The sequence below is a fragment of the Leishmania donovani genome, chromosome 6 (assembly GCF_000227135.1).
Source record: "Leishmania donovani BPK282A1 complete genome, chromosome 6".
In the NCBI taxonomy this organism is placed as follows: Eukaryota; Euglenozoa; class Kinetoplastea; order Trypanosomatida; family Trypanosomatidae; genus Leishmania; species Leishmania donovani.
The window spans coordinates 203059-224829 of record NC_018233.1 but is presented as its reverse complement, the minus strand read 5'-3'; the positions used below and the strand labels follow the sequence as shown (position 1 = coordinate 224829).

Genomic DNA, 21771 nt, shown 5'->3' with positions numbered 1-21771 from the left:
CGTACGACATGTTTCTTTAAGATGAATACCAACGGCAGACAGAGAGGAAAAGAGAGAGAAGCACGCGTGCCTCCAACGGACGTGCGTCATGGCGGGGCAGAGGCCAGGAATCCGGTAACAAGGGAAGCAGCGCCCCTTAAGCAAGCAAGGGGACGCGAAAGCCACAGTCGCGCGGCATTAGCGGCCCTACACACACGCGCGTGCGCCTACATGGCGCGTGTGCGCCTCCCTTTTGGAGGCGGAAGTGCCTGTCTACGTTCGGCGAGGTCCTCTGCTTTTTCGGCAAGTAATGAGGATGAGGAGTGGGTGGGGGCGGGCCTCGTCGTTCGCTGAGCTTCCCTGTCTTGGCCGCCCCCAGAAGGCGGGAGAGGATGCCGACGACATCCAACAAGAAAAGGCAGGCGCATCATACGATGATCAGTCGCGCCGTGTGCGTGCGTGGAGGGGGTGGGGAGGGTGCGAAAAGGTAGCGAAGGAATGCAAGGAATCGAGCGTGTCATTCACTTGTGCACACGCACCTCCCGTGCCCTCCACCTCCTGACCCTCACGGTGCTCATACTCAGGGCCGCGACTGCCCTCAGCAAGCAAAGAGAATCTCTCCATACTTGCCGCTGACGCGCCACGGCAGCCCTAGCTCCTGGTCCAGCCTCGCCTTCACGTCGCCAGGCACGCCAACACAGCACTCGCTCTTAATCGTACGGATCGAGCACACTGGAACGACCTGCGTTGGCCAATATGCCGACATCACCTCGGCGAAGGTCGGTGCGTCCATCAGCGCGGTTGCCGGCGTGTCCTGCGTCAACTCCGCCACGATGGACTGCTCCAGTGCGCTGTAGCTCTCTGGCGCCTTGCGCAGGTCAGGCCTCTCCTCCTTCGCCAGCGTCGCCAAAAAGTCGGTGCGGTCCCAGTAGCGGTCGCCAACCAGGCGGCGGTAGTTAAGGTCGCCCTTGAAGAGCACCAACCCGCTGCGGGCCTGGACGTGCGCCTTGTTCATGCGGTAGAGCCCGGCCGCCGAGGAGGCAGGGCAGGCCGTGTCGGCCAGCGCCGCAGCCACACCCGACACCGCCATCGTCGTGGCAGCATCACGAGCAGAAGTCGGTGCCGACACGCACTGGGTAAAGAAGTACAGGTTTATCACACGCGGCGGCAGGTCTCGGTACTCGGACGGCTGCGTCCACACGGTGTCGGCGTCGACAGCGAAGGCGCCACGCGCGAAGCAGTCCCGCACCTGCGCAATGAACGGCTCCAGCACGGCTTTCAGCGTCATCCGCCTCGCCGCATCCGGCTCGAAGGCCTCGCTTGTGTAGGAATCCTCCAAAGCGGCGAGTGTGAGGTCGAAGTCGCGCGGCGTCACGTCGGAGACGTAGTACGGCATTGGCTTGACGTGAAACACGACACGCGCGTTGCCGGCAGCAGCGGCAGCGCCGAGCTTGGCCGCCTGGTTCACGTACCACAAACCAAAGCACAGGTCGGAGATGCACTCCACGCCAACGTTGTCCATGACGACGTCCACCTGACGAGTACCGTTGCATGCGTCGCCAGGGTCCAGCAGCCGCTGCAGGTAGGCCTCCACCTTGGCCACCTCGTTACCAACCAGGTTCGCATCCTGCGCCAGGGACGCAGCCTTCTCGGCCTCCCGCAGCGCCGCCACATCGCCTGCGTGTGACTTGTCCTCGCCGCCCGCTGCCTTGCCATGCGAGTCGGCCAGCTGATCGAGCGTGAACATAGAGAGGTCGATGCCGTTGCCCCAGAGCATCCACCGCAGCAAGATGCCGCCGTAGTCGCGATCGGCGCCCCATGGTTGGCACGCCAGCATCGGCACCACGCGTACTTTCAAGAAGTCCATCAAGACATCGTGCTTCTCGTGGGCAAAGATGTCGCGATATTGGGAGAAGAACGTTGCGGCTGGAGGGATGACGCAGCCGCTCGGCTGCCGCACCATCTCCGCGTATGGCACCTGCCTAGCGGGGCGATCGCTGCCGGGCTGCACGCGTCGTACCACGACACTCTCGGCGATCGAGGCAGGCCGGCACACCAGCGGCGCCACGTTCCGTGCGCTCTGCATCGCGATCGCCGGCGGGCTGACCAATCCCGGCGTCGACGTAACGCGGCACTCCTGCGAGAACAGCGGGTTGTGCAAGGCGTGCTGAGTGACAACGTTGAAGGTGGCCGCCGTCCCCGCGGCGGCTGTCACATCCTCTTCCGCTGCCCCCTCGGCCACGTCCTGCATCATTAAGCACTGCCACAGCACATGGTAAAAGTAGATCTCCCCATGCAGCCACGGCAACTGACCCCAGCGCGGCACAATAAGATGCTCCTTGCCCTTTGCCGCCGGCGGGCTCACTCGCCGTGCCACATCAGTGGCGTTGACGTTGTCGTATTCAGAGACGTATGCGTAGTTGCGCAGCCACGCCGGCACGCACGCCTGACCCGGCAGCGGCGGCACCATGCCGTTCGCCTCTACAGCGCGCATGAGCTCAATGGCACGCTGGCGTCCCTTCTCGGACGCCGCGGACGCGTTGCGCAGCTCCTCCAAGGTACGCCTCAGCACGGAAGGTATGCGTTTTACCATCGTGACGGAGCGGAACTCCTTTGCAGCCGCATCGCGGAACCGCACGAGCGTCGGGAGTCGTGCGCCAGGGTGCTCCATGGCAAGCTGGAAGAGCTCTCGCAGCTCCGCAGCGTTCCTCCACAGGCCAATATGGCAGCACCCGCCAACGTCGCCGGCGACGCCGTTCTTGCTGGATGCCGGATGCGGCGCACCGGCGAGGATGTGGTGGATCGGAAAGTCGCGGCGGGCGAACATGTAGTCACGCGGCCGCAGCACGTTCAGCACGGGGCAGTAGTCGTTCGCGCCATCGCCGATGAAGATGACAGTTGGATCGATGAGCGACGTTGTCTGCAGTAGACGTTCGATGATAATGGACTTGCACATGTTCGGCTTTCCGCCGGCGAGGCAGCACTGACACTGGTGGCCGTGCGGCTCGTACCAGCACACGCGCGACTTGCGCGTCATGCCCGGGTTGTGCATTGCATTACGGTCCGCCTCGTCGTTCACGTTGAGGCTGCCGGCCGGCCGGTCTGCGCCATAGCAAACGTCCAAGCCGGCACTCTGAGACACGCCAGGCGCTGTCAGGTCGTAGTACGGGTTGCTGTGAATCTGCGACATGCACTCCTTCACACCCGGGAGGCGCGCATCGAGCGCCGCATCAATGAACAGAAGGTTCGAGTCACTGGCAATGTTCATCTCTATAAAACCCGGCATGTTGTCCTGCACTGTCGCCGCACGCGCATCGCCAGGTGGCGCCGGCCCAGGCGCCGCGACGACGTACTGCTTCTGTGCATCTCTCAGATACTGAAAGACTTCGGGCATCTTCGGGTCGATGGTAACACTGTCCTGCGCCGCCTTCCTCAGCTCCTCCTTGTGGAAGGGCGCGATGATGGTGTCCATCAGCTTCGTCCACTGCATTCGATTCTTCTCCAACATCATGCGCCGCTGCATGTCGCGGCGGCCCAGCGCCGCTGGGATGACCTCATCCGTATTGCAGTCGACAATGGTGTGGTCAAAGTCAAACACGACGAGGAAAGACTGGCGGCCGATGCCCTTCATTGAAAAGCTCTCTGGTGTGCGTGTGTGTGTGTGTATATGTGAGCGATGCGGGCGAAGATGGATGCGTGCGCGTGTGTGTGTGAGGGCGAGGGGAAGGGCTGCCAATCGACAGAACCCTCGTCGGAAGGGCGCCACGAACTCGCCAAACGGAAGAACAGAGAACGAAAGGGGGCATCAGCACAGAAATGTGAGGAGATGAGGGAGAAGGTGGAGAACCGCCGCGGATGATGCGGATGATGGCGGCGATGGTGATAACGAGAAGGACGACAGCGGAGCGGGGGGATGGAAGGGGGGAAATTTGCACGACGGCAAAATAGAGCCTTCCTCGTTTGCTGGTTGTCCTCTCTGATTTTATTCTTATGCCCGTGTGTGGGTGCGTGAGTTGGAGAAGGCAACACAATTCTGAAGAGAATGAGAGACACCAACAGGGAAGTATGGGGAGGAGTGCTGAGACGATGTGCCCATTGCCTGCCAGAGAGCGACATACACGTTCCCTCCAGCATGCTCACTCTCCGCCATGCAACGCGAGCTCGAACGTCACGCCATGCCGCTCCGCCCACCGCGCACCACCACAGACCCCTGCCACAGGTGCCCCATCCGCCTGGTGCCAAGCAGCCCTGGGCGCACGCGCGCACGGCAGCAATGCGCCGACCCAGTCGTCTCAGCACCGCCTCTGCCTCGAGCCCAGCCCACATGCCCGCTGAGCAGGTCGCCTCGCAGCCGCTCCCCCATTGTGCCGGTCGCCACCCCTGGTGCATCCCCCTCGGCGTGGCGCTCAGGCTGCCCCCCACCAGTGGTCAGTGTGAGGGCCGTGCGGGGTGCGTTCGAGCCACGCTGGCACTTCGCCCATCACATAGACGGTGTGCAGGCGTGTGCACGGTCGCAGGTCGCCCCGACGCAACGCCATCCAGGCCCTCACCGCCGACATCAGCAGCGATGCATCGCGCGGACCTCCGCCTACGTCACAGACACCTGACCCTGTCACACACCAGAGGCAAGTTCGGCATTCGGCAGGCATAGGAAGGGGAAGGGGAGAGGTAGCTGAGCGAGAAAGAAGAGGCCGTCGCTTCGCGCAGCTGCCCCCACTCAACCCTTCATACCTCCTCCCTGTGCTCAAGCCCCCGCGCACACGCGCGCATGCCTTGGCAGTGGCTGTGTCCTCGTCTTCCAGAGATGATAATCATCTTCCTCAGCGAAAATGAGGGCGTCAGCTGCTCCATAGAGGGTGGGCAAGAACGTGCACGCAAGCATACGTGCAGGCACTCAGAGATGCTAGAGGGCCAGAGAGCGCCAACCGAGGGGTGAGGGGAAGGTGATGAGGCACCCACAGAGGTGGTGGGCTCATGAAAGGCGCACAGCAAGAGGGCATGCGAAGGGGGCAGGGGCGAAAGTAAAAAGAAGCGAAGGCAGAGAGGCGAGTTGTGCGAGCGCGTCGAGGGGAACGGGCCACGCCGAGTAAGCGTTTGGTGCACATGCACGGTGCCAACGGAAAGAGAGAGAGCCTGTTGTACGTTTACGTGCAGCACCGCTGCAACCTTCGACTCCGCGGCCTTCCTCTGCCCTTCAGCGCCCCCTTGCCCCCGCGCAAGCTCGCCACTTCATCCATCCATGATCACCCCTTCCCCAAGGACAATCCTCGGCCCCCTCCTCCTGCCTCTCCATCTGCATGTATCGCACGTCACGTAGCAGCCGGCAGGCGAACGCGCAGAGGAGGAAAGGAGCAACTACAGCTGCCCGTAGCGCCAGAAGAGTGCATCAGCGGCGTTGTGCAGCTCCTTCTCCGCGTTTGACCGGCGGTTCAGCGTCAGAAGCGGCCGAATCAAGCCATCCTCCAGCCCGTATACCCAGCCATGAATCTCCACCTCGTTCTCGGGCTTGTTCTGCGACGGGCGGTTCTCGCGCTTCGCCGCGGCATCCTCTTCGTTCTGCCTTGACCATACACGCTGGATCAGGTGCGTCTCCACAACGTGCTCCATCTGCGCCAGGACATTCAGCTCGCACAGGGCGTCGAGGTGGTTGCGCGTGGGAAGCTCAGTGAGCATGCGCCGCCAGTGGCGCTTCTTCACTGCCGACACGTGCAGGATCCAGTGATCAGCAAGACCCACGCGGTCCTCGTGCAGGGCGGCTGTCACGCCACCGCACTTGTAATGCCCCGATACAATCACGTGTTCCACCTTCAGGCAGTCGATTGCGTACTGGATAACAGCGAGCGCGTTGAGGTCGCTGTTGCAGACGATGTTCGCGATGTTACGGTGAACAAAGATGTCGCCGGGGTAGAGACCGACGATTTCGTTGGCGGGCACGCGGCTGTCACTGCAGCCGATCCACAGGTACTGCGGCTTCTGCTGCTTCGCAAGCTCCACAAAGTAGTCCGGGTTCAGCTGCACGATCTCGCCGGCCCAGTGCTTGTTGAAGTCCAGCAGCGGCTGGATACCGCTACCGCGCGGCGGCTGCTCACGCTGCACAGACTGAACAAGGCGGCCGCCAACGAGGCTAGCAAGCTTTTCCTTCGTGAGAGTCGCATTCGCCGAGGGTTCCGACATGTTGCGGTTGCACAGCAACTCCGGTGTGGTGGAGAAGTACATGGAAGGCACGTCAAGCGTCGGCTTCGTGGGGTGCGGGCAGCCGCAGCTGCACAGCGACATGGGTGCGCTGCAGGGTGACGCAGCAAAGAGGTCGCTGCTCGGCGACAGCCCTGCGGAAGCTTGGCGTGCACGATCGTTCTGGTGGGGAGAAGGATACGGTGGATGCGTCACCTTGGAGTGCGTGCGACGCGACTCGACGACAGCCGCCGCCGATGGGAGCATCGAAACGACCCCAGCCGCGGCGCCGGCAGTGCGACGCAGCGCGCCCCCGGAACCCAAGCCGAGAGGCTTAGCGAGCATGTGCTCAAGAGTTCGTGCGGGTGTTCGTATAAAGCGTGTGCAGTCGCGTCGCGGCAGACCGAAAGGAAGGTGATGCTCCCCCACACGAAACGAGAGTGTTGACGGCCAGACGGAGAGGAAACAGGCACAGGAAAGCAGCAGCACCTGCGAGGTGATAACAGAGGAGTCGGGAAGTGGAGAAGGGAGAGCAGTGTAAGCCGAGAGCAGTCAACGTCTGCGCGCGTGTGTGTGTGTGTGTGTCGTGCGAGATGTATTCGGGGCGTCTAGAACAGCAGTGAGCCGCAATGCGCGCGTGGCGAAGGTCCGAGCATGTCTGTGTGTGCGTGTAGGCCGGATGCCGGCTGCTAGCAGTGCGTCGGTGAATAATGATACTAATCCACAGGGACGCGCATGTATGGCAGATAGTGTGCGTGACGGAGGGTGCAGCTGTGTGGAGTGCCCATCGGAACTAGGCGCGCCACCAAGCACATGCGCGGACACATACACGGGTCCAAAATGGCAAGAAACGGTGCGAGAGAGCCGGAGAAATCGGGCAGAACGGTGATGGCCCGGACTGCAGCAGTGGGAAACCGGGAGGGCCCGCGAAGCAAAGCAGCAGAGCTGCGCTGTGTGCGTGCGCGGGCGCCAAGATGCAGCACACAGAGTCGTACGCGGCGCGCACACAACCGTCGGCAAGCAGCAGCACATGAAGAGAAGCCGACGGGAAGGGGTAGCTGGACTAATACAATGGAGGGAAGCAGCTCCGCTCAGAATGTATCACCGAGCAGCTGTCCATGAAGCAGTGGCGGCTGTCATCTGGCTGGCGCACAACACACTCAGGCACACGCACACACACACACACACACATATATATATATATATATGCGTGTGCGTGTGTGAAAAGGCAAGTGAGGCACAGCAGATGCACCTCTGCGCTGCAGAACAACTCCTAGTGAAGCACGTCGCTTCACGAAGCATCGCGAGCGGTGCCTCCCTCCTCACCGAGGCTTCAAGGCCGATCAGCTGCACAGCGGCCACCTGCCACCTCAGGGTCGTGGTGTTGCTCTGGTGCTTGGTGCGCGAGCCCACATCCTGCCACGTAGGGCCGCGCCCATCGCAATCGGCATGTGTGGCAGAGGAATGTCTGCCCCATAAAGTTCCGCTGCACCGGCGCAATGCACTCCTGGTGGAAGAGCGAGAAGCACGAGGCGCACTCCAGCACGGCGTCCTCCTCTCGCAACGGCGGCAGGCGTGGCCGGAAGCGCAGCAAGTCGTACAAAGCAGCCTGCTGAGCACGAAGCTGCTCTAGAGGCACAGAGAGAGACGTTCTCGCCGATGCATCCGTCCGCCGCGCAGGTGCCGCGTCGGCATCGGAAACGCACTCGGGCACCACGCTTGTCGCGCGATCAACCGCATCTGCCGGCGACGGCAGCCGTGGTGGTGATGCTGCAGCAGCACCCAAAACAGCCCTCATCTGGTGCTGCCGCGTCAGCGGCGAGACGAGCAGCGGGATGGACGGCACCTTTCCCTTACCGACTGGCGTTGCTGCCCACCGCTCCGCAGCAACGGCGTGGTTCGCGTCGGCGTCCGCGTTGGCAGGGGCTGCGTCGGAGGGCAACGGTGGGGATAGCGCGAGGCCTGAAGAACAGTGCGGAGTTGATTGCGCTGCGGCTATCAGCTGCCGCGGGGGAGGCGATATCTGCGTAGCACGCGGGTTCACATGCATGTGTGGTACGTGCACGCCTTCCGTGTCTGGCACTGCCTCTTCTAATAGCGAGAGAGACGGCGCCCTTGGCCGCGGACTGGAATGTGACGCTGGTGATTGTGCCATCGGCTGCGCAGGAGCGTCGTTCGTTTCAGCAGCACCTACTTCCATGGCTGGTGGTGGACAGAACGGTGATGCGGTGGAATCGGTGCGCACGTCGTCGCCAAACAGTAGCCGCGCATAGCGATCCCAGCTGCCTCCACGGCCAAGCACTAGCTTACGCACAACTTCCTCGAGGCTGTAGCGCGAAAGTCGGCGACGCAGCGTGGCCGCTTGCTGAGGTGTCGGGATGGCAGACGGCAAGAACAATGACGATGCCCACTCCTCGTACACGCGCAGGGAGGTCGCGCCAGACGGTGGGGCCGCGTTCGCCCAGCCGCACCGGCACAGCAGCCGGCTCCACTCCTCGGCCTCCTCGACAGCGTGTCGGCTCCCCCGCAGCGCGACGCCGGCACGCGAGGCTTTGTCGGCGCGAGTACCGTTTTCATCGCCCCACTCACTGTCGTCGCTGTCGTCAGAGCCGACTGCGCGCTCACCACGGTGGTGCCTATCCTGCCTCCGATGGCGGAGAAGTGTTCGGGATGCCGCGTCCTTGTCGTACTCGGCTCGAGGACGCTTCGGGCGGCCACTGGTCACTGATGCTGCCGCAGGAGAATCAGAGGCGGCGGACTCGGTCGGGTGCGCCGAGAGAAAGACACAGAAGTCCGTGGCGGCTGCGATGCGCTGCGTGAGCGCCGTCCACAGCGCCTCCGCTGACGCTGCCGCCTCTTTCGCGCTGTCACCAGCTGTGCCACGGGCGTCAGCGGCGGCGCCGCCCGTTTGCAAGTCCGCATCAGCCTCCACAGCGTCAACCCTAACGGATGTATCCTCGGCGCCACTGCGTGTGACAGAAGTGGCGGCGGCGGAGCGGTAATCGGTCGCCGAAGTATCGGCCCGCATTATGTACGCCCCCCAGCGCTGCTGCAGCGCGGTTACTCGGCACGGCGCCCCTTCAGAGCCACTCAGCAACGGTGTCGCATATCGGCGGCCACGTCCTTCGCAGGCGAGATGATCTGTCAGAGCCGCCGCAATCTCCGCCTCATCGCCGTCGGTGCTGCTGTTCTCCAGCACAGAGCGAACTTGCGCTCGCCATGAAGCGCGGTCATCACACAGCGTTGACCACCACAGCACCGGCTGCTTCTCCTTGACCAGGTCATCGCACACGGGGCAGCAAACAGTGCCGTTGAGGCTGCCGTGACCTGAGCGGGCAGCGGCGGTAACGCCAGCGCTCATCTCACGAGCCTCGCGGACGACTGCAACGCAGTAGGCGACGATGGCCTGCACGGCTGGGGTGGGGCGTACTCGTGGCCAGGCGCCGCCACCGCGGCCTCTGCCGCTAGTGACAGACTGGGTCGGTTCCACACTCGCTACGCTGTCGTCGCTGCCAAAGAGACCGTCAGCGTAGACGAGAAGCCACGCACTGCAGATCAGCAGCCGAGTAAACAAGAAGCCATCCGTGACGAGGCTCGGTGAAGGAGGGAGGAGCAGCGGCGGTGATGACGTGCGCAGACGCGCCGGGCTGAAGATGGAGCCGGCAGCACCATACAGAGACGACATGTAGGCGAGAAGAGAAGCAGAGGAGGGAGGCGTCGCGTCGCAGTTGCCTGCAGTCGAGTCAGGCGGCGTTTCTGAAGCCGGCGAGAAAACGGTGGCGGCGGTGCGAGCCATACCTAAGGTGCCACTCATGCGTGCCATCGCTTCCACCGTGAGTGCCTCACCACCGCCTGCGAGCGCGATAGTGGTGCTCGTCTCGGCAGGAGCTGGAATGGCCCGAAACAGCAGCGGGTACCGCACCATCATCTGGAGTCGACCCCAGTGCAGCGCATCACATGCGTACGTGACGGAGGCGCCGAGTGCGACAAGATTCAGCCCGCTGCCCGATGAGAGCATGGCTGGGGGAACAGCGGCTGAGAAGAGGGTGTGAGTGCCGATTGACAAGGCGGCCGCATCGCCGACCCGATGTTGGTCGCTGCCACAACTGTTCTGCTGCTGCTGCTGTGTGGCGGCCTCGGCATTCAGAGGCACATCAGCGGCTGGGTCCTCTGCCGATAGTGCCAACGCGTACAGTCGCGTAAGCACGGCAGCGGTGTCGGCCGCTTGCCGGTCGTGTGCAGAATCGCCCTTGACGGCCAACGGATGGCGACCCTGGGCCTTTCCCGTGCCGATGTCGCCGTCGCCTGGGCTCGAGCCCCGACTCTGCGAGCTGCTCTCACTGCTGATCCCGCTTGGCCAGCCACCGATCCCGGCGTCATCCTCAGCGCCGTCCACGCAGCCGGGTCTGCGCGTACTCGAGAGCAGCAAGGGATTCGTGCGAGTGCTGCCAGCTACCTGCTGGCCACCCCAGCCACCCAAACCGTCGTTGAACAGCATCGATGCAGCAGGCAAGTGCGACGGCAGCAGTGAAGCCGCTGATCGTGTCGGACGTGTGTGCAAGGAGCGATCGGTGTCACCCGGAGCAGCAGCGTCACGTGCCATTGCTCGAAGCCCGGACCGGCGCCCTCCTTTCCCCGGGCCTGCAGTCAGCTCCTGCGCGCTCGTAGCCGTGGCAACCGTTACCGCACCGGTGAGTTTTTGCAGAGAAGACGAAACGACGACGCCACCCCTTTCATCCACGGCGGGCGCGCCCACCGGAGTGCTGTCGAGTGCTGCTGCCGTCGTGAGCGTATTTGCTTTGTCCGACGCTCCCACAGCGCGACTTGCATCGGGTAGCCGAGCGTGCACCTCAAAGACGTCACTACGTCGCAGTCTCTCCGCTGCCGACATGGTCTTGAAGAAGAAACATGCAGCAACAGCCTCCGCCTGCCGGGCCGGCAGTCCAAAGGTCGCGGTAGCGGTGGCTGCGGTGCTGGTGGTGGAAGTGGTGGTGGAAAAGGGCGAAGCGGATGCGGAAGCGGCTGGTGCCGGTGCCCTTACCACCCCTGTGCAAGCCAAGGACGACGTTGCGGCGCCAGTGCTTGCTGCTGCCCTAGTGGGGATGCCACCTACGAGCACTGTAGGTGCTGCGGTGGAGCGCATTAGATGGCGACTACGCCCAAAAAAACGCACCACGTCCTTCACCACGACCGGTGGGACAGCGACAGGGGCGACGAAGAGAAAGCTCGGTTTGCGTGGGCGCAGCAGCTGCGCTCGTCGCACCAGAGACGCCCACAGATTCGGCTCCAGCGCCATGACTGCCGCGCAGACGCAATACGCGGCCTCCTCGGTCGCACTCGCCGCCCCGGCGCCGCTGCCACCGCTGCTCGTGCCAACGGAAACGATGTCGATGGTGCTTCCACCGGGGCGGCGACACAGCCGGTAGAGCGTCATGGCGTGCCGCACCACCGCGTCGCAGGCGCGTTGCAGATCATCAAGACCAGTGACGGCCTTGGTCTCCGCTGATGTCGTTGAAGGGTGAGTGGTAGCCACGCGCGTCGCTGCCACCACGCTGTTGTTGTTGTTGCCTGTGCTGGTATTCGTGTGCTTGGTGCCATCGCCAGCCGTCACAAGGATGATCTGGCTAGCAATGGTCACACACGCCTTGCGCACATACTGCTCCTGCATGTGTGCGTGTGTGCTACGATGAAGAGGAAGTCCGCCTGGTCGGCAACACGAAAGGCGGATGCACACAGTACTGCTACCGCGGATCGACGCGCTTGTGTTCCTCTCCTCGCCCACACCGCACGCAGCAGCAGTTTCAGTGATGCGCGCCTTGCGTGGGGTACGCGGATCTGTCTTGATGCAAGTCTGTCGAATGGTGTACGCCTATGCGTGCGTGTGCGTGTCTCGCTGCGGTGCGCCGTGAGGTGAGGGAGGATGAAAGCCGGTGGTAGTGGTCCGGCGGAAAGATGGGAGAGATGGGGAGGAGGAGGCAGCGATGACGTGGGGAGGGAGGAGGGGGGCATAGTCACAAAGGGCGAGAGAGAAAGGCAGGAGGCAGGGAGAGGGGGGTCGAAAGGTGGCGGCCGCCGTTACAGGCTAGCTGCCGTCATCGACGGAGTCCCAAACCCTCTCCCTCCCCGCGGCCAACTCGTCTCACCACTTGAACAACTCTCAACACGCTACCCAAGCGAGCGGGCGTGTGCCCATGCGCTACGCGTTGCACGTTACTCGGGGTAAACTCGGCCTCCGTTTGGCTAGGTACGTGTATGCTGTACGTGCCAGCGGCAGCGTACACGCAGGCCCACCCACGCTTCTCTCCATCACGCCCCTGTGTTGGCGCGCAGTCGCCGCAGCAGCTCCACCGCCGTCGTGGAACTCGTACGCGAGGCGCCGGCATGGACGAAGGATGCCGACGAAGGTGACGGAGAATAGGCATCGCCAAACCGCTGCAGTGGTCCACCACCGCCACCGCCATGGCCACCGCTGGCGCGACCGCTAGAGGTGCTCACTGTGGTCCCTCGAGCGACCGTGCCACCTGCGCTGTGTCCGGTGGCGTTTGCGGACGCCGTTCGTGAGCTAAGAGAGCGGTGAGAGCCTCTGCCACCCGTACCTTGAGCAGATATCCCAGCGGAGACACCGAAAGCGGATGCCGCCGCCCTCACCGTAGACACTATGGCGGGAGACGAGGTCGCGTGATGTGGCGGACTGCGCTGGTGCAGGTTAGCTGCGCCGTTGCCACGTGCTGAAGCCCCGCGCGCTGACGGGGCAGATGCGTGAAAGGCATTCGGGGCGCCGCTGCGGCTGTTGTTGCCTCGTCTGGTGGCTGCGGCGGTCTCACTGCCAACAAACTTCGCCAGCATCTGCGGCGAGAAAGAGGAGGCGGGCTCCTGTGGCGCACTCCGATACAGCGCCGTTGCGGTAGGCTTCTGCATTTGCGGTGGTGTATGCTGCCCGGCGGCACCATCTCGTGCTGCTGAGGGTCCAGTAGCTGCGTAGGCGAGGCTCGCACCACTTTCAGCGGCCGTCGTCGTCGCTGTGGAGGCCTGGTAGATGTAAGGCGACGACGTCGGCGGCGTGTTGTACGGAGGAGTGAAGGACAACAGCACCCGAGGAGGTTCAGCAATGACGACCCCACCAAAGTCGCGAGACGCGCCAACGGAACCGCCCCAGTCATCACCACGGCGGACTCCGCTGCGGTTGTCACTGCTGCGCATGTGAGCGCTCTCCACGCGGAACATCTCTGCGGAGTCATCACCGTAGTACGATGGCGTTGTGCCGCGTACCGGTGTCACATCCGAGGATGCGAGCGTGGACGAGGAATACAGCCGCGGTGCAGCGCGCGGCGCAAGCGGTGGGGTCGCCGGGGACTGCATGCGCGGAGGCGCCGCCATGTCTGCACTGCGGCTGCGGATCGCCGCCGCGGCTAACGCACGACTACGCGGCGTTGATGACTGTTGCGCTCTCAGCGCCGTCTGCATCTCCTCCAGCGTTGTCAACTGCTGATGCGCCCATGATGCAGCGACACCATCCTTGTGCTGGCGATGGTCCTCCGTGCGTGGTGAGCGGCCACCCAAGGTAGCCGTGTACGCGCCGCCGCTGTTATTGCTGGTGTTACCACGAGAGCTTGATCGGCGTCGCTGCTGGCGCGGCTGCGGAAGGAAACGTTCCGCCGTGTCATGTGGAGAAGACGCCGCAGCGGCGCTGGCCGAGGCATCGACCGTGGCAGCGTTATGCGGTCTAGTGGAGGAGCGATAGCTGTCTGGCGAGTGCAACGATTGAGAACGGAAGAAGGAAGGCGCGGCCCTGGTCGCTGCTGTGGCTACTGCAGCATCGGCAGCAGCTCCCGGCCCCGTGCCAGCGCGGCGGGCCGACGGAGGCGTGCGCAGTAGCGACAGCGCGCTGTACTTGCTGTGGCTACGACCACCGCCACCGTTGAAGCCTGCGCCAGGGGAAGCCACGGCACCGCCGGCTGCACCCCCCACGTAGCCCATGTTGGGTAGCGCAGGGGAGCGCATGGGAGTCTCCATGTCTTGGCACGGGGAGGCGTGCAGCGGGGGCGAGAAAAGTTGTCGCTGCTGTCGTTGCTGCTGGGAGGTCGGCAGTGGCGAGCCATGAGCCCCCTGCTGAAGCGTAGCGGCAGCTGAAACCGAGAGCGACGCAGACGGGGACGTCGTCGTTGGCGCCCACCCCCACGCCGCGCGTGTTTCGAATCCTCCAGCAAGTGTAGCGTGAATCGCCGTCGGACTTGCGCTCCCTTGGCTTGCCATGCTGATGCCACGCCCATCATTCTCTGCTGCATCCAGGTCTACCTCCACCACGGCAACGCGGGATTCGTTGTTGGGGTGATGGCCGGTCAATGCCGCCGCCGTGAGTGTCGCAACACCGCCTCCAGGGACGCTCTCGACGTCCACATGGCGATCCGTGGTGAGCGCTGGCAGTGTCTCCGCCACCACTGACGGCGTAGCAGCGCTTTTCGAGAGCAGTCTGTCATCCGCGGTGGTGAGACACGCAAGAGGAGACAAGCCGAGCAACTCGTCGGCAGCAGCAACGGAGGCCGCCGTGGTGGTGGCTGGGGGACTCAAATGGCTACCATCGCGGACGCCTGCCGGAGTCGCTCCGGATGCGGCAGGCACGCCTGCAAGCAGTGCGCCCGCGGAACCTGCTAGCTGGTGCTGCTGCTGGAGTAGAGTTTGAATTAGCAGGCGGTCTAGCGAGTCCCCTTGTGGCACCTGCGACGCCATTCGCTGCTCTGCCTCAACGCTGTCAGCGCCGCGAGTACTCCCGTTGCGCGCCGTCGAAGTTGCCGAGGCATCGACCGCCGCTGCTGCCGCTGCATCCGATGGTAACGCTGACGAAAGCGTTACCAACTTTGTCCCCCCTTGAGCTGGGGGCAGCTGCGGCAGCTTGAGCGCGTCCAAGTGCTCATGCGTGAGCTCGTAGAGCCCCAGCAAGACATTTAACTTGGACTCTCGCTCCGCCAGCTGCGCCTCGCGGTCCGCCAGCTGCGCCTCGCGACTCTGCCCCTTCGTGTCCGTGTCCCTCGCGTGCGGCAGCGTTGCAGACGAGGGTTGCGGCAGTGTGGCATCTGTGTTTTCCAGCCGCCGCCGCGCAAGCAGCAGGCGATCGCACGCTTCCTCGGCCAGGCGGCGGTAGTACCACGACTCCGTGCGCAGCCGCAGCGCCTGGAGTTGCAGAAGCTGCAGAGCGGTAGGGCTCTGCGTTGGCGCTGCAGGGCCCGCGCTCGCCCCACCACATTCGCACAGCCGCCCAACCAGAAACGCCAGCTCTGAGCTAGGGGCTGCTGCTGCTGGTTCCGCGTGCCCGCTGCGACTCTGGCGCCCCCGCGCTCGCAGCTCCATCAAGAGGCTCATCAAGCGGCCCACGCTCGCCAAGTCCGACGCCTGGTGCTGCGCCTGTTGCGCCGGTGTCGCCTGCTCTGCTTCCTGCGCTGCGGAGAGTCTTGGCACGCTTTGCCGCGGAACATGTGCGCGGCCATCGCCCTGCTGTTGCAGCAACTCCGGCGATGGATGAAGGACGAAGAAGACGTGATGACACGGAGTGGCGGCGGTGACGGTCGCCTGCGGCAGCAACACGCTAGGCACAGCTGTCGAGCAGAAGCGCCGGAAGATGGCATCCTCCTCCTTGTGCATCGGCACACGATCATCATCAATGTTGCTGCTGGAGACGGTGCCGGACACTGCCCTCCTCGCATCCTCTTTGCTGGCCGCCGCTGCCGTCGCTGCGGCAACATCAGCCCACGTCTGTTCGAGCTGCCGCGGCAGTGTTGGCGCGCAAGCCACGCACAGCACATCAGCTGCGGTCAGTTGACCGAACAAGTGAAGGCCGGCACTGTGCACAAGCGCGAGACTGGATAACAGCGACACCAGCAAGTTCCACAAGAACTCCTCTGGCCAATCCAGCAACGAGGTGGACGGTGCCGCGGCCGCCGACGCTTCTGGCAGCGGCCCTTCACTGTCCACACCGAGCAGGGCAGAGGCCCGTCGCAGCTGCTGCGCGAGGGAATACGACGACGTTGACGATGAAGACGACGGCGGCGGCAGAAGCGAGGTAGAGCCTTGCCAACTACTGCCGCCGTCAGCGCTAGCGGCCGCCATGTGGGCAACCACCGTCGTCATGGCAAACGCGTCCCTGAAAGTGACCTGATACCGCCCCTGCGCTGCCATCGCGTCCGTGGCGCATCGACAGAGCGACCACTGAAGCTCGAACGAAGACGTCGATGAGTCAGTTTCGCCGAGGTTGCTGGCATCCACAGTCGGCACAGTGCCCACGTTCTCCCCGGCGCCGGCATCGGGGCCTCCTCCGTCACTGCCGCTCCAGGAAATCCTATGTAGAGGCGTCATGCCGTACAGCGCCGCAAGCACCGCCGTCGGGGGAAGCGGAGAGGTCGACATCCAGCACGACTCCAAGTCTGGCACCTGTGAGGTCGATCCAGTGGATACCGATGTGGCGATGGCCCCCATCCTGCTCGCAGCTGCCGCTCGTCCGTTGTCAGCAGCACTGAAAGGCGCGAGTCCTTCGCTGGGTGAACGCGAGGACGCCTGGCGTGCCGCAGGTGCGGACCCCCACAGAGAAGCAGCGATGCCGCTGCTCATGGCGAAGACGCAGCCTTCGATGCTGCGCTGAAACTGAGCGTACTTGGAGGCGAGCACATGCAACTTAGACACTACGGCCGCCTGATCATCACGCGAGGAGTGTCCCATGCCTGAAGAGCAGCTCAGATACTCGCACATGACGTAGCTATCAGGATAGGATTTGAGTGCATCACCGTGCGCGGCTGGTGCACATCCCCGGCTATCGGGGATGCGCAGAATACGTCTAATGTCCATCGTGCGCTGCGTCGGAAAGGACCACCAAAGCGCGCGCGCGAGTAAAAGGAAGACGGAAGGAACGCGGCGGGTGACAGCAAAGGGCGAAACAAGGAAAAAGACGGTGACAACAGATGTGGTGCGGCACCTGTTCCCTTCCCCAAGCCGATCCCCCCCCCCCAATCTTGTGTGTGCAGCCTTCTATCCAGCTCTCAGGCACACTCTCTCTCGCCCTCCTCTCGGAGGGGGAGGGGGAAGAGTAGTCCTCGGAGCGATCAGCTCCCCCGTGGCACCCGATAAAGGCGCCACACCAGAAAGAGACGAGCGGGGACGTAAATGAGGCGGCGTGATGATCAATGTCGCCACGCACACACACACACGCCGCCGGGGCAGGTTTCTATCGACTCTGCGAGTCCAGCAAGAGAAAAAGAAAGAGAGGCAAAGCAAAACAAAATGGGCAACGCCGGTGCGTTCCTCCTGTCGCTCTCTCGCCCTCTCGCCTTCTGTTTTTCCCTTCGAGAGTCTGTGATGGCGAGCCCCAATCTAGGCGCAAGCACGACAGAAGGGGAAAGGCAGAAGGTGCGTGAGTGCGCGCCTTGGTGTGCGTTCGTCACACGGGGCGCAGAGGCGGTCCGACATCCCCGCCGAAGCGCTCTCTCCTTCCTCGTCCTCCCTTTTACACGGCGAACGCTGACTCAAAGCTGTGCACACAACAGGCAAGCGAGGGTAGGGAGAAGTCACTACGAGACAGGCAAACAGTTTCCGTGGAGAGGGAATAATATCGCCGACAACGAATGCGAGGCTCTCGTTGTGGAAGGTGTATGCTTCCTCTTCCCCTCTTCCAAGAGATGAGTACGTGGTTAGCTTTACATGATGCTCGCGTGCACGAGACGAAAAGAGCAATGTCCGAGTATGTGTTGATTTATTTTCCAAGCCGCAAAAAATCAAACATATATATATATATAATATATAACGAGGAATCATAGAGGGCAGATGCGAGTGGGTGCAAGAGGGTGCGCCCACGCAGTAAAATCAAGAAAGAATATGTGTCAGATCAAAAGATGGAGAGAGAGGGAGAGGGAGAGGGAGAGGGAGAGAGAGCAAGACGGGAACGGTCAACGGGAAGGTGATGGAAACAAATGCGTGAAAGTGATGTGCGGGGCTGCATAACGGCACCCATTACAGAAAAAATCGCAAAAATGTTTGCCTCTCCTCAAGCCGCTGGCAGACGATAGCTCTCCTGCTGCTGCAGTGCCGAAGGCAGCAACGCAAGCAGGGGTGGGACGTTCATAGCGCCCTTTTTCCTCAGCTCATTCCTATCGGGAGGCGAAGCAGGGATAGAACGTCGCGAGATGGCGTCTCGCCAGCGCTTGAAGAGATGGAAAAGTGGCGGCGAAGCGTGACGCTTGAAAGAAGAGATTTGGCTGTCCCCTTTCCTCCCGCAATCAAAGTGCTCCGGCTCTCCTCCGGCTTCACAGCGCTGACTACTTTCTTTCACTTTTCTTTTTTTTTTTCGTAAAGGCGCAGGAACTGAGAAAATGAAAAAGAGGGCCACGGCGCATCCAGAGCTTCTCGCAGCAAAGTAAGTGGTGAGTCCGAGGCAAGGCGCAGAGAGAGAGGGAGAGATACCTCAAGTCATCTCGAAACTTTGTCCATGGAAGAAGTGTCAGCTAACATGCTTAGACGAGACCGATCTTGTTGGCGGTGTCCAGAGCATCGTGGGCCGCAGACAGGCGGATGTACGCCTTCTTCAGACCATCCGGGCGGATCAGGGTGTTGACCTTCACGGCCTTGACCTGGTACAGCTTGCGCATCGCCTTCTTGATCTCAGTCTTGTTGGCGCGGGAATCAACGATGAAGGTCAGGGTGTTGTTCTCCTCAATCTTCTTCATCGCCTTGTCTGTCGTCAGCGGGTAGCGGATCACACTGAAGGCCGCAATATCCTTCGACTCCACGGTCACGCGGTTGCTCGGCTTTGCCATTGCCGGCTTGCGGTAGGTGTGAGGGCGGCGAAACTGGGGGCGGGTGTACGACTTGCGTTTCGTCACCTTGACGACCTTGGTCGCCTTCGCATCCTTCGGCGCGGCCTTCTTGGCGGTCTTCTGAGCAAGAGGCATGATGAAAATGAATGTTTGCTGTGAAATGAGCACGCGAAATTCGATTCAGCGAGAAGCCGTTTTTGAAATGATGTGAGACGCCCAAGCGAAAAAGGTGTTGAGGGAAAAGAGAGAGGGCAGGAGAAAAGGAAAGTGGGGCCCAGATACAGACAATAGCATACAGGCAAGTGCAGTACACTCATGCGTGGCACAGGCATTGTTTTTCGTATTGGACCGTTGATGCGAAAACGCTAGTGAGAGACTCAGCAAATCGAAGGGCTTCGACTTTCCTTCAAGTGCCTCCTTCTTGTTTGCATAACCGACAACATATCGGGGCCCACGTCGCAAGCAAAATCAGGCGACCTTATTGATGCATTCTTTTCTGCCATGAGGGGCCCAAGCAGACTCTCGAACAAAAGGGGGAGAGCAGACTCAGCATATTCGTCTAAGCAAACTGATTGCTTTTTGGTCGAACGCAGATGTTGTTTGAAGCATCACCCACACTCTGTGAGTTTGCCGAGCACGGAGAGCTAACAAGCCTTCAAGGTATTCCCACTGAATCTGCTCCTGTGAGGAAAAAACTGAGAATCAATCCAGCTGCAAGGTATTTCTGTTAGATATCCAGTTAGCTCGCAACGGGCTGCTGAGTTTGAAACACCCGGTGTGAGGTCTGAGCTGCAATCGGCTGGTGCACAGGTATTGGGCGAGAAATAGCGTAGTTAAAAGAGGGAAAAACATCCGGTTGGGTTTGCCCTCACGATGTTGTGACCGCAGACAGGGAGATCACGCCGTTGAGGCAGAATCCCCCAAACCGAATCACACGTTTTGAAAACACCCTTCCAGCGTGCCAAGCATGTGGGTGAAGATTGTGCGAAAAAAAAAACGAAAAAATCAGATCTCTCCTTTTCACAGTGTTGAGTTTCATGGTTTTTTTTCTGTTGTTGTTGCGAAGGGCACGGTCGTTCGACTACCTCGCTCATTTTTCTTTTCGCTTCCCTCCTTCTTTTATAAAATTCTATGTCTTTATATATGTACATACATATATATACATATATATATATATGTATATATATATATATAGCAAAGAAAATGGGCATGGATGAGTGAAACAGAGACGAAAAGCGGTAAGCATCTTCACTCCATATCGATGAGATCCTCTGACCCTCTCAGGAGAAAGATCCTCGATGATGGCCATGCTCATGGCGAAAACAAGACATCGAAGAGACGAAAAAAGAGAGGAGAAAAAAAAAGAAGCCCTTACCTCCTCGATGAGCTCCCCCCCCCCTAAAGGCGCAAAAGGAATGTCGGTAGAAAACGCATGTCTACAAATTGACTGTCTGAAGCTTGGTAGTCAAACAGAAAAAAAAAGTCGATCCTTTCACATGAGAGGATTTGGGAAGAATAGTTTTATGCCTTGATTGCCAGCCGATTTTCCTTCGCGAGGGCAAACCAGCGCTCCGCATCCTTTCGGTCAGACTCCTTAACCTGAAAAGCCTCGTAAACGTTAGCCATGATGCTGTTCCACGCCTGGACATACTTGTCGGCGTCGAGAACTTCCTCGAGGGAGACGTCTTTGATGCAGCCGTGCAGAAGTGCATTGTCCTCAACACCATTGTTCACCTTCACGTAAGAGCCGTCTTTGTAGCCACTCAGCTGGCGAATGCAGTTCAGAGTGTGTTTTGCAATATAGTACGCCACCAAGTTGAACCCCAGGTCCTCAGCGGCGTATATGATGCTCTCTATGATGACATCGAAGCGATAGGCGTTTGCGAGCTGAATGACGTTACGAAAGCTCGCAATGGCGTTCTGCGTATCAGTGAGGGGAAAGAACACAAAGCCGTACGGGTCGCTCGTGCACTCCTTCGCCGGCAGAAAAGTTGTCATGACCTCCTTCAGAGGCTTGAGAAAAGCGGCGGGAATCTCATCGTCCGGGGTAGAGCGCATTTGCATAGCACCGGAAAGGGAGAAGTGAAAGATGTCGACCAGTTCAATCCTAACGTTGGCCAAATCAGGCGTAGCGTTGACGTTCTTCCACCACTTCCACGGATAGGAGTCCAGCAGCTCCGTGGACTCCATCGTGATGGCTAGAGCCCAATTGTCCAGCGAGCGAGCAGCGCGCCAGGAAGGGTCGATCATCGCGTTCAGGCCATCCTGCAGCTCTGCCAAAGAGTGCAGAATCGCACCTGGAATATTGGCGCTGCGAGCGCGCTTCATCATCTTTCGCCCTTTTTGAGTGCAGTAGTTTGATGCTTCTATTGTGAGAGAGCAAGTAGGAGATCTGAACTTTAAGGGTGGCCCGAGAAGAAGAAGGAACAGGGGTTAAAAGGAACCAGTAAGCAGCTTGTGGAGCGAGAGGGAGTGCATGCTACCAGCAAGAGAACAAAGAAAATGCATCAAACAGCGGAGCACATACTCCACAGTCGGGAGTGGCCACGGTTAGATCGAGAAGAAATAAACATTAGGTGATGTCTGTCGCTTCGGCAACACGCACCTGGCAAACTTCTTCGTATTCCTTTTTGTTTGAAGCCGCCACAAAAACAAAACTACCAACACAACGGCGAGGCACCTCGACGGCGCGATCTGCGGCGTCGCTGTGTTTGCCGCCTGGCGCTGCCGCCATCGTTTCGGCGGCGCGGCGCTCTCCTCCTCGCCCCGCTGAGAGGGGGGGGGGCCTCCCGGGCGGGCTGGGAGGGGCGGCGGCCGCCGCGCGGCG

General features: G+C 61.3%; 6 protein-coding genes across 7 annotated transcripts; all 6 read right to left on the bottom strand.

The window, feature by feature from the left end:
- Positions 1-577: 577 nt before the first annotated feature.
- Positions 578-3610, bottom strand: LDBPK_060640 (hypothetical protein, conserved; the record flags this gene model as incomplete). Its single annotated transcript, XM_003858322.1, has 1 exon — positions 578-3610. One exon carries the CDS (start codon positions 3608-3610, stop codon positions 578-580), a length of 3033 nt encoding a protein of 1010 aa, XP_003858370.1.
- Positions 3611-5334: 1724 nt separating this feature from the next.
- LDBPK_060630 (carbonic anhydrase family protein, putative) lies at positions 5335-6255 on the bottom strand (the record flags this gene model as incomplete). Its single annotated transcript, XM_003858321.1, has 1 exon — positions 5335-6255. The coding sequence occupies one exon, from the start codon at positions 6253-6255 to the stop codon at positions 5335-5337; it is 921 nt and encodes a 306-aa protein (XP_003858369.1).
- A 1228-nt stretch (positions 6256-7483) lies between these two features.
- Positions 7484-11584, bottom strand: LDBPK_060620 (hypothetical protein, conserved; the record flags this gene model as incomplete). Its single annotated transcript, XM_003858320.1, has 1 exon — positions 7484-11584. The coding sequence occupies one exon, from the start codon at positions 11582-11584 to the stop codon at positions 7484-7486; it is 4101 nt and encodes a 1366-aa protein (XP_003858368.1).
- An 872-nt stretch (positions 11585-12456) lies between these two features.
- On the bottom strand, positions 12457-16983 carry LDBPK_060610 (hypothetical protein, conserved; the record flags this gene model as incomplete). Its single annotated transcript, XM_003858319.1, has 1 exon — positions 12457-16983. One exon carries the CDS (start codon positions 16981-16983, stop codon positions 12457-12459), a length of 4527 nt encoding a protein of 1508 aa, XP_003858367.1.
- A 1658-nt stretch (positions 16984-18641) lies between these two features.
- On the bottom strand, positions 18642-19079 carry LDBPK_060590 (60S ribosomal protein L23a, putative; the record flags this gene model as incomplete). 2 transcript variants are annotated; one of them, XM_024473485.1, is made up of 1 exon in its annotated part: positions 18642-19079. In XM_024473485.1, one exon carries the CDS (start codon positions 19077-19079, stop codon positions 18642-18644), a length of 438 nt encoding a protein of 145 aa, XP_024329219.1. Both variants share the same exon structure in this region, with proteins under 2 accessions (XP_024329219.1, XP_003858365.1).
- A 1386-nt stretch (positions 19080-20465) lies between these two features.
- Positions 20466-21272, bottom strand: LDBPK_060580 (deoxyuridine triphosphatase, putative; the record flags this gene model as incomplete). Its single annotated transcript, XM_003858316.1, has 1 exon — positions 20466-21272. The coding sequence occupies one exon, from the start codon at positions 21270-21272 to the stop codon at positions 20466-20468; it is 807 nt and encodes a 268-aa protein (XP_003858364.1).
- Positions 21273-21771: the final 499 nt, after the last annotated feature.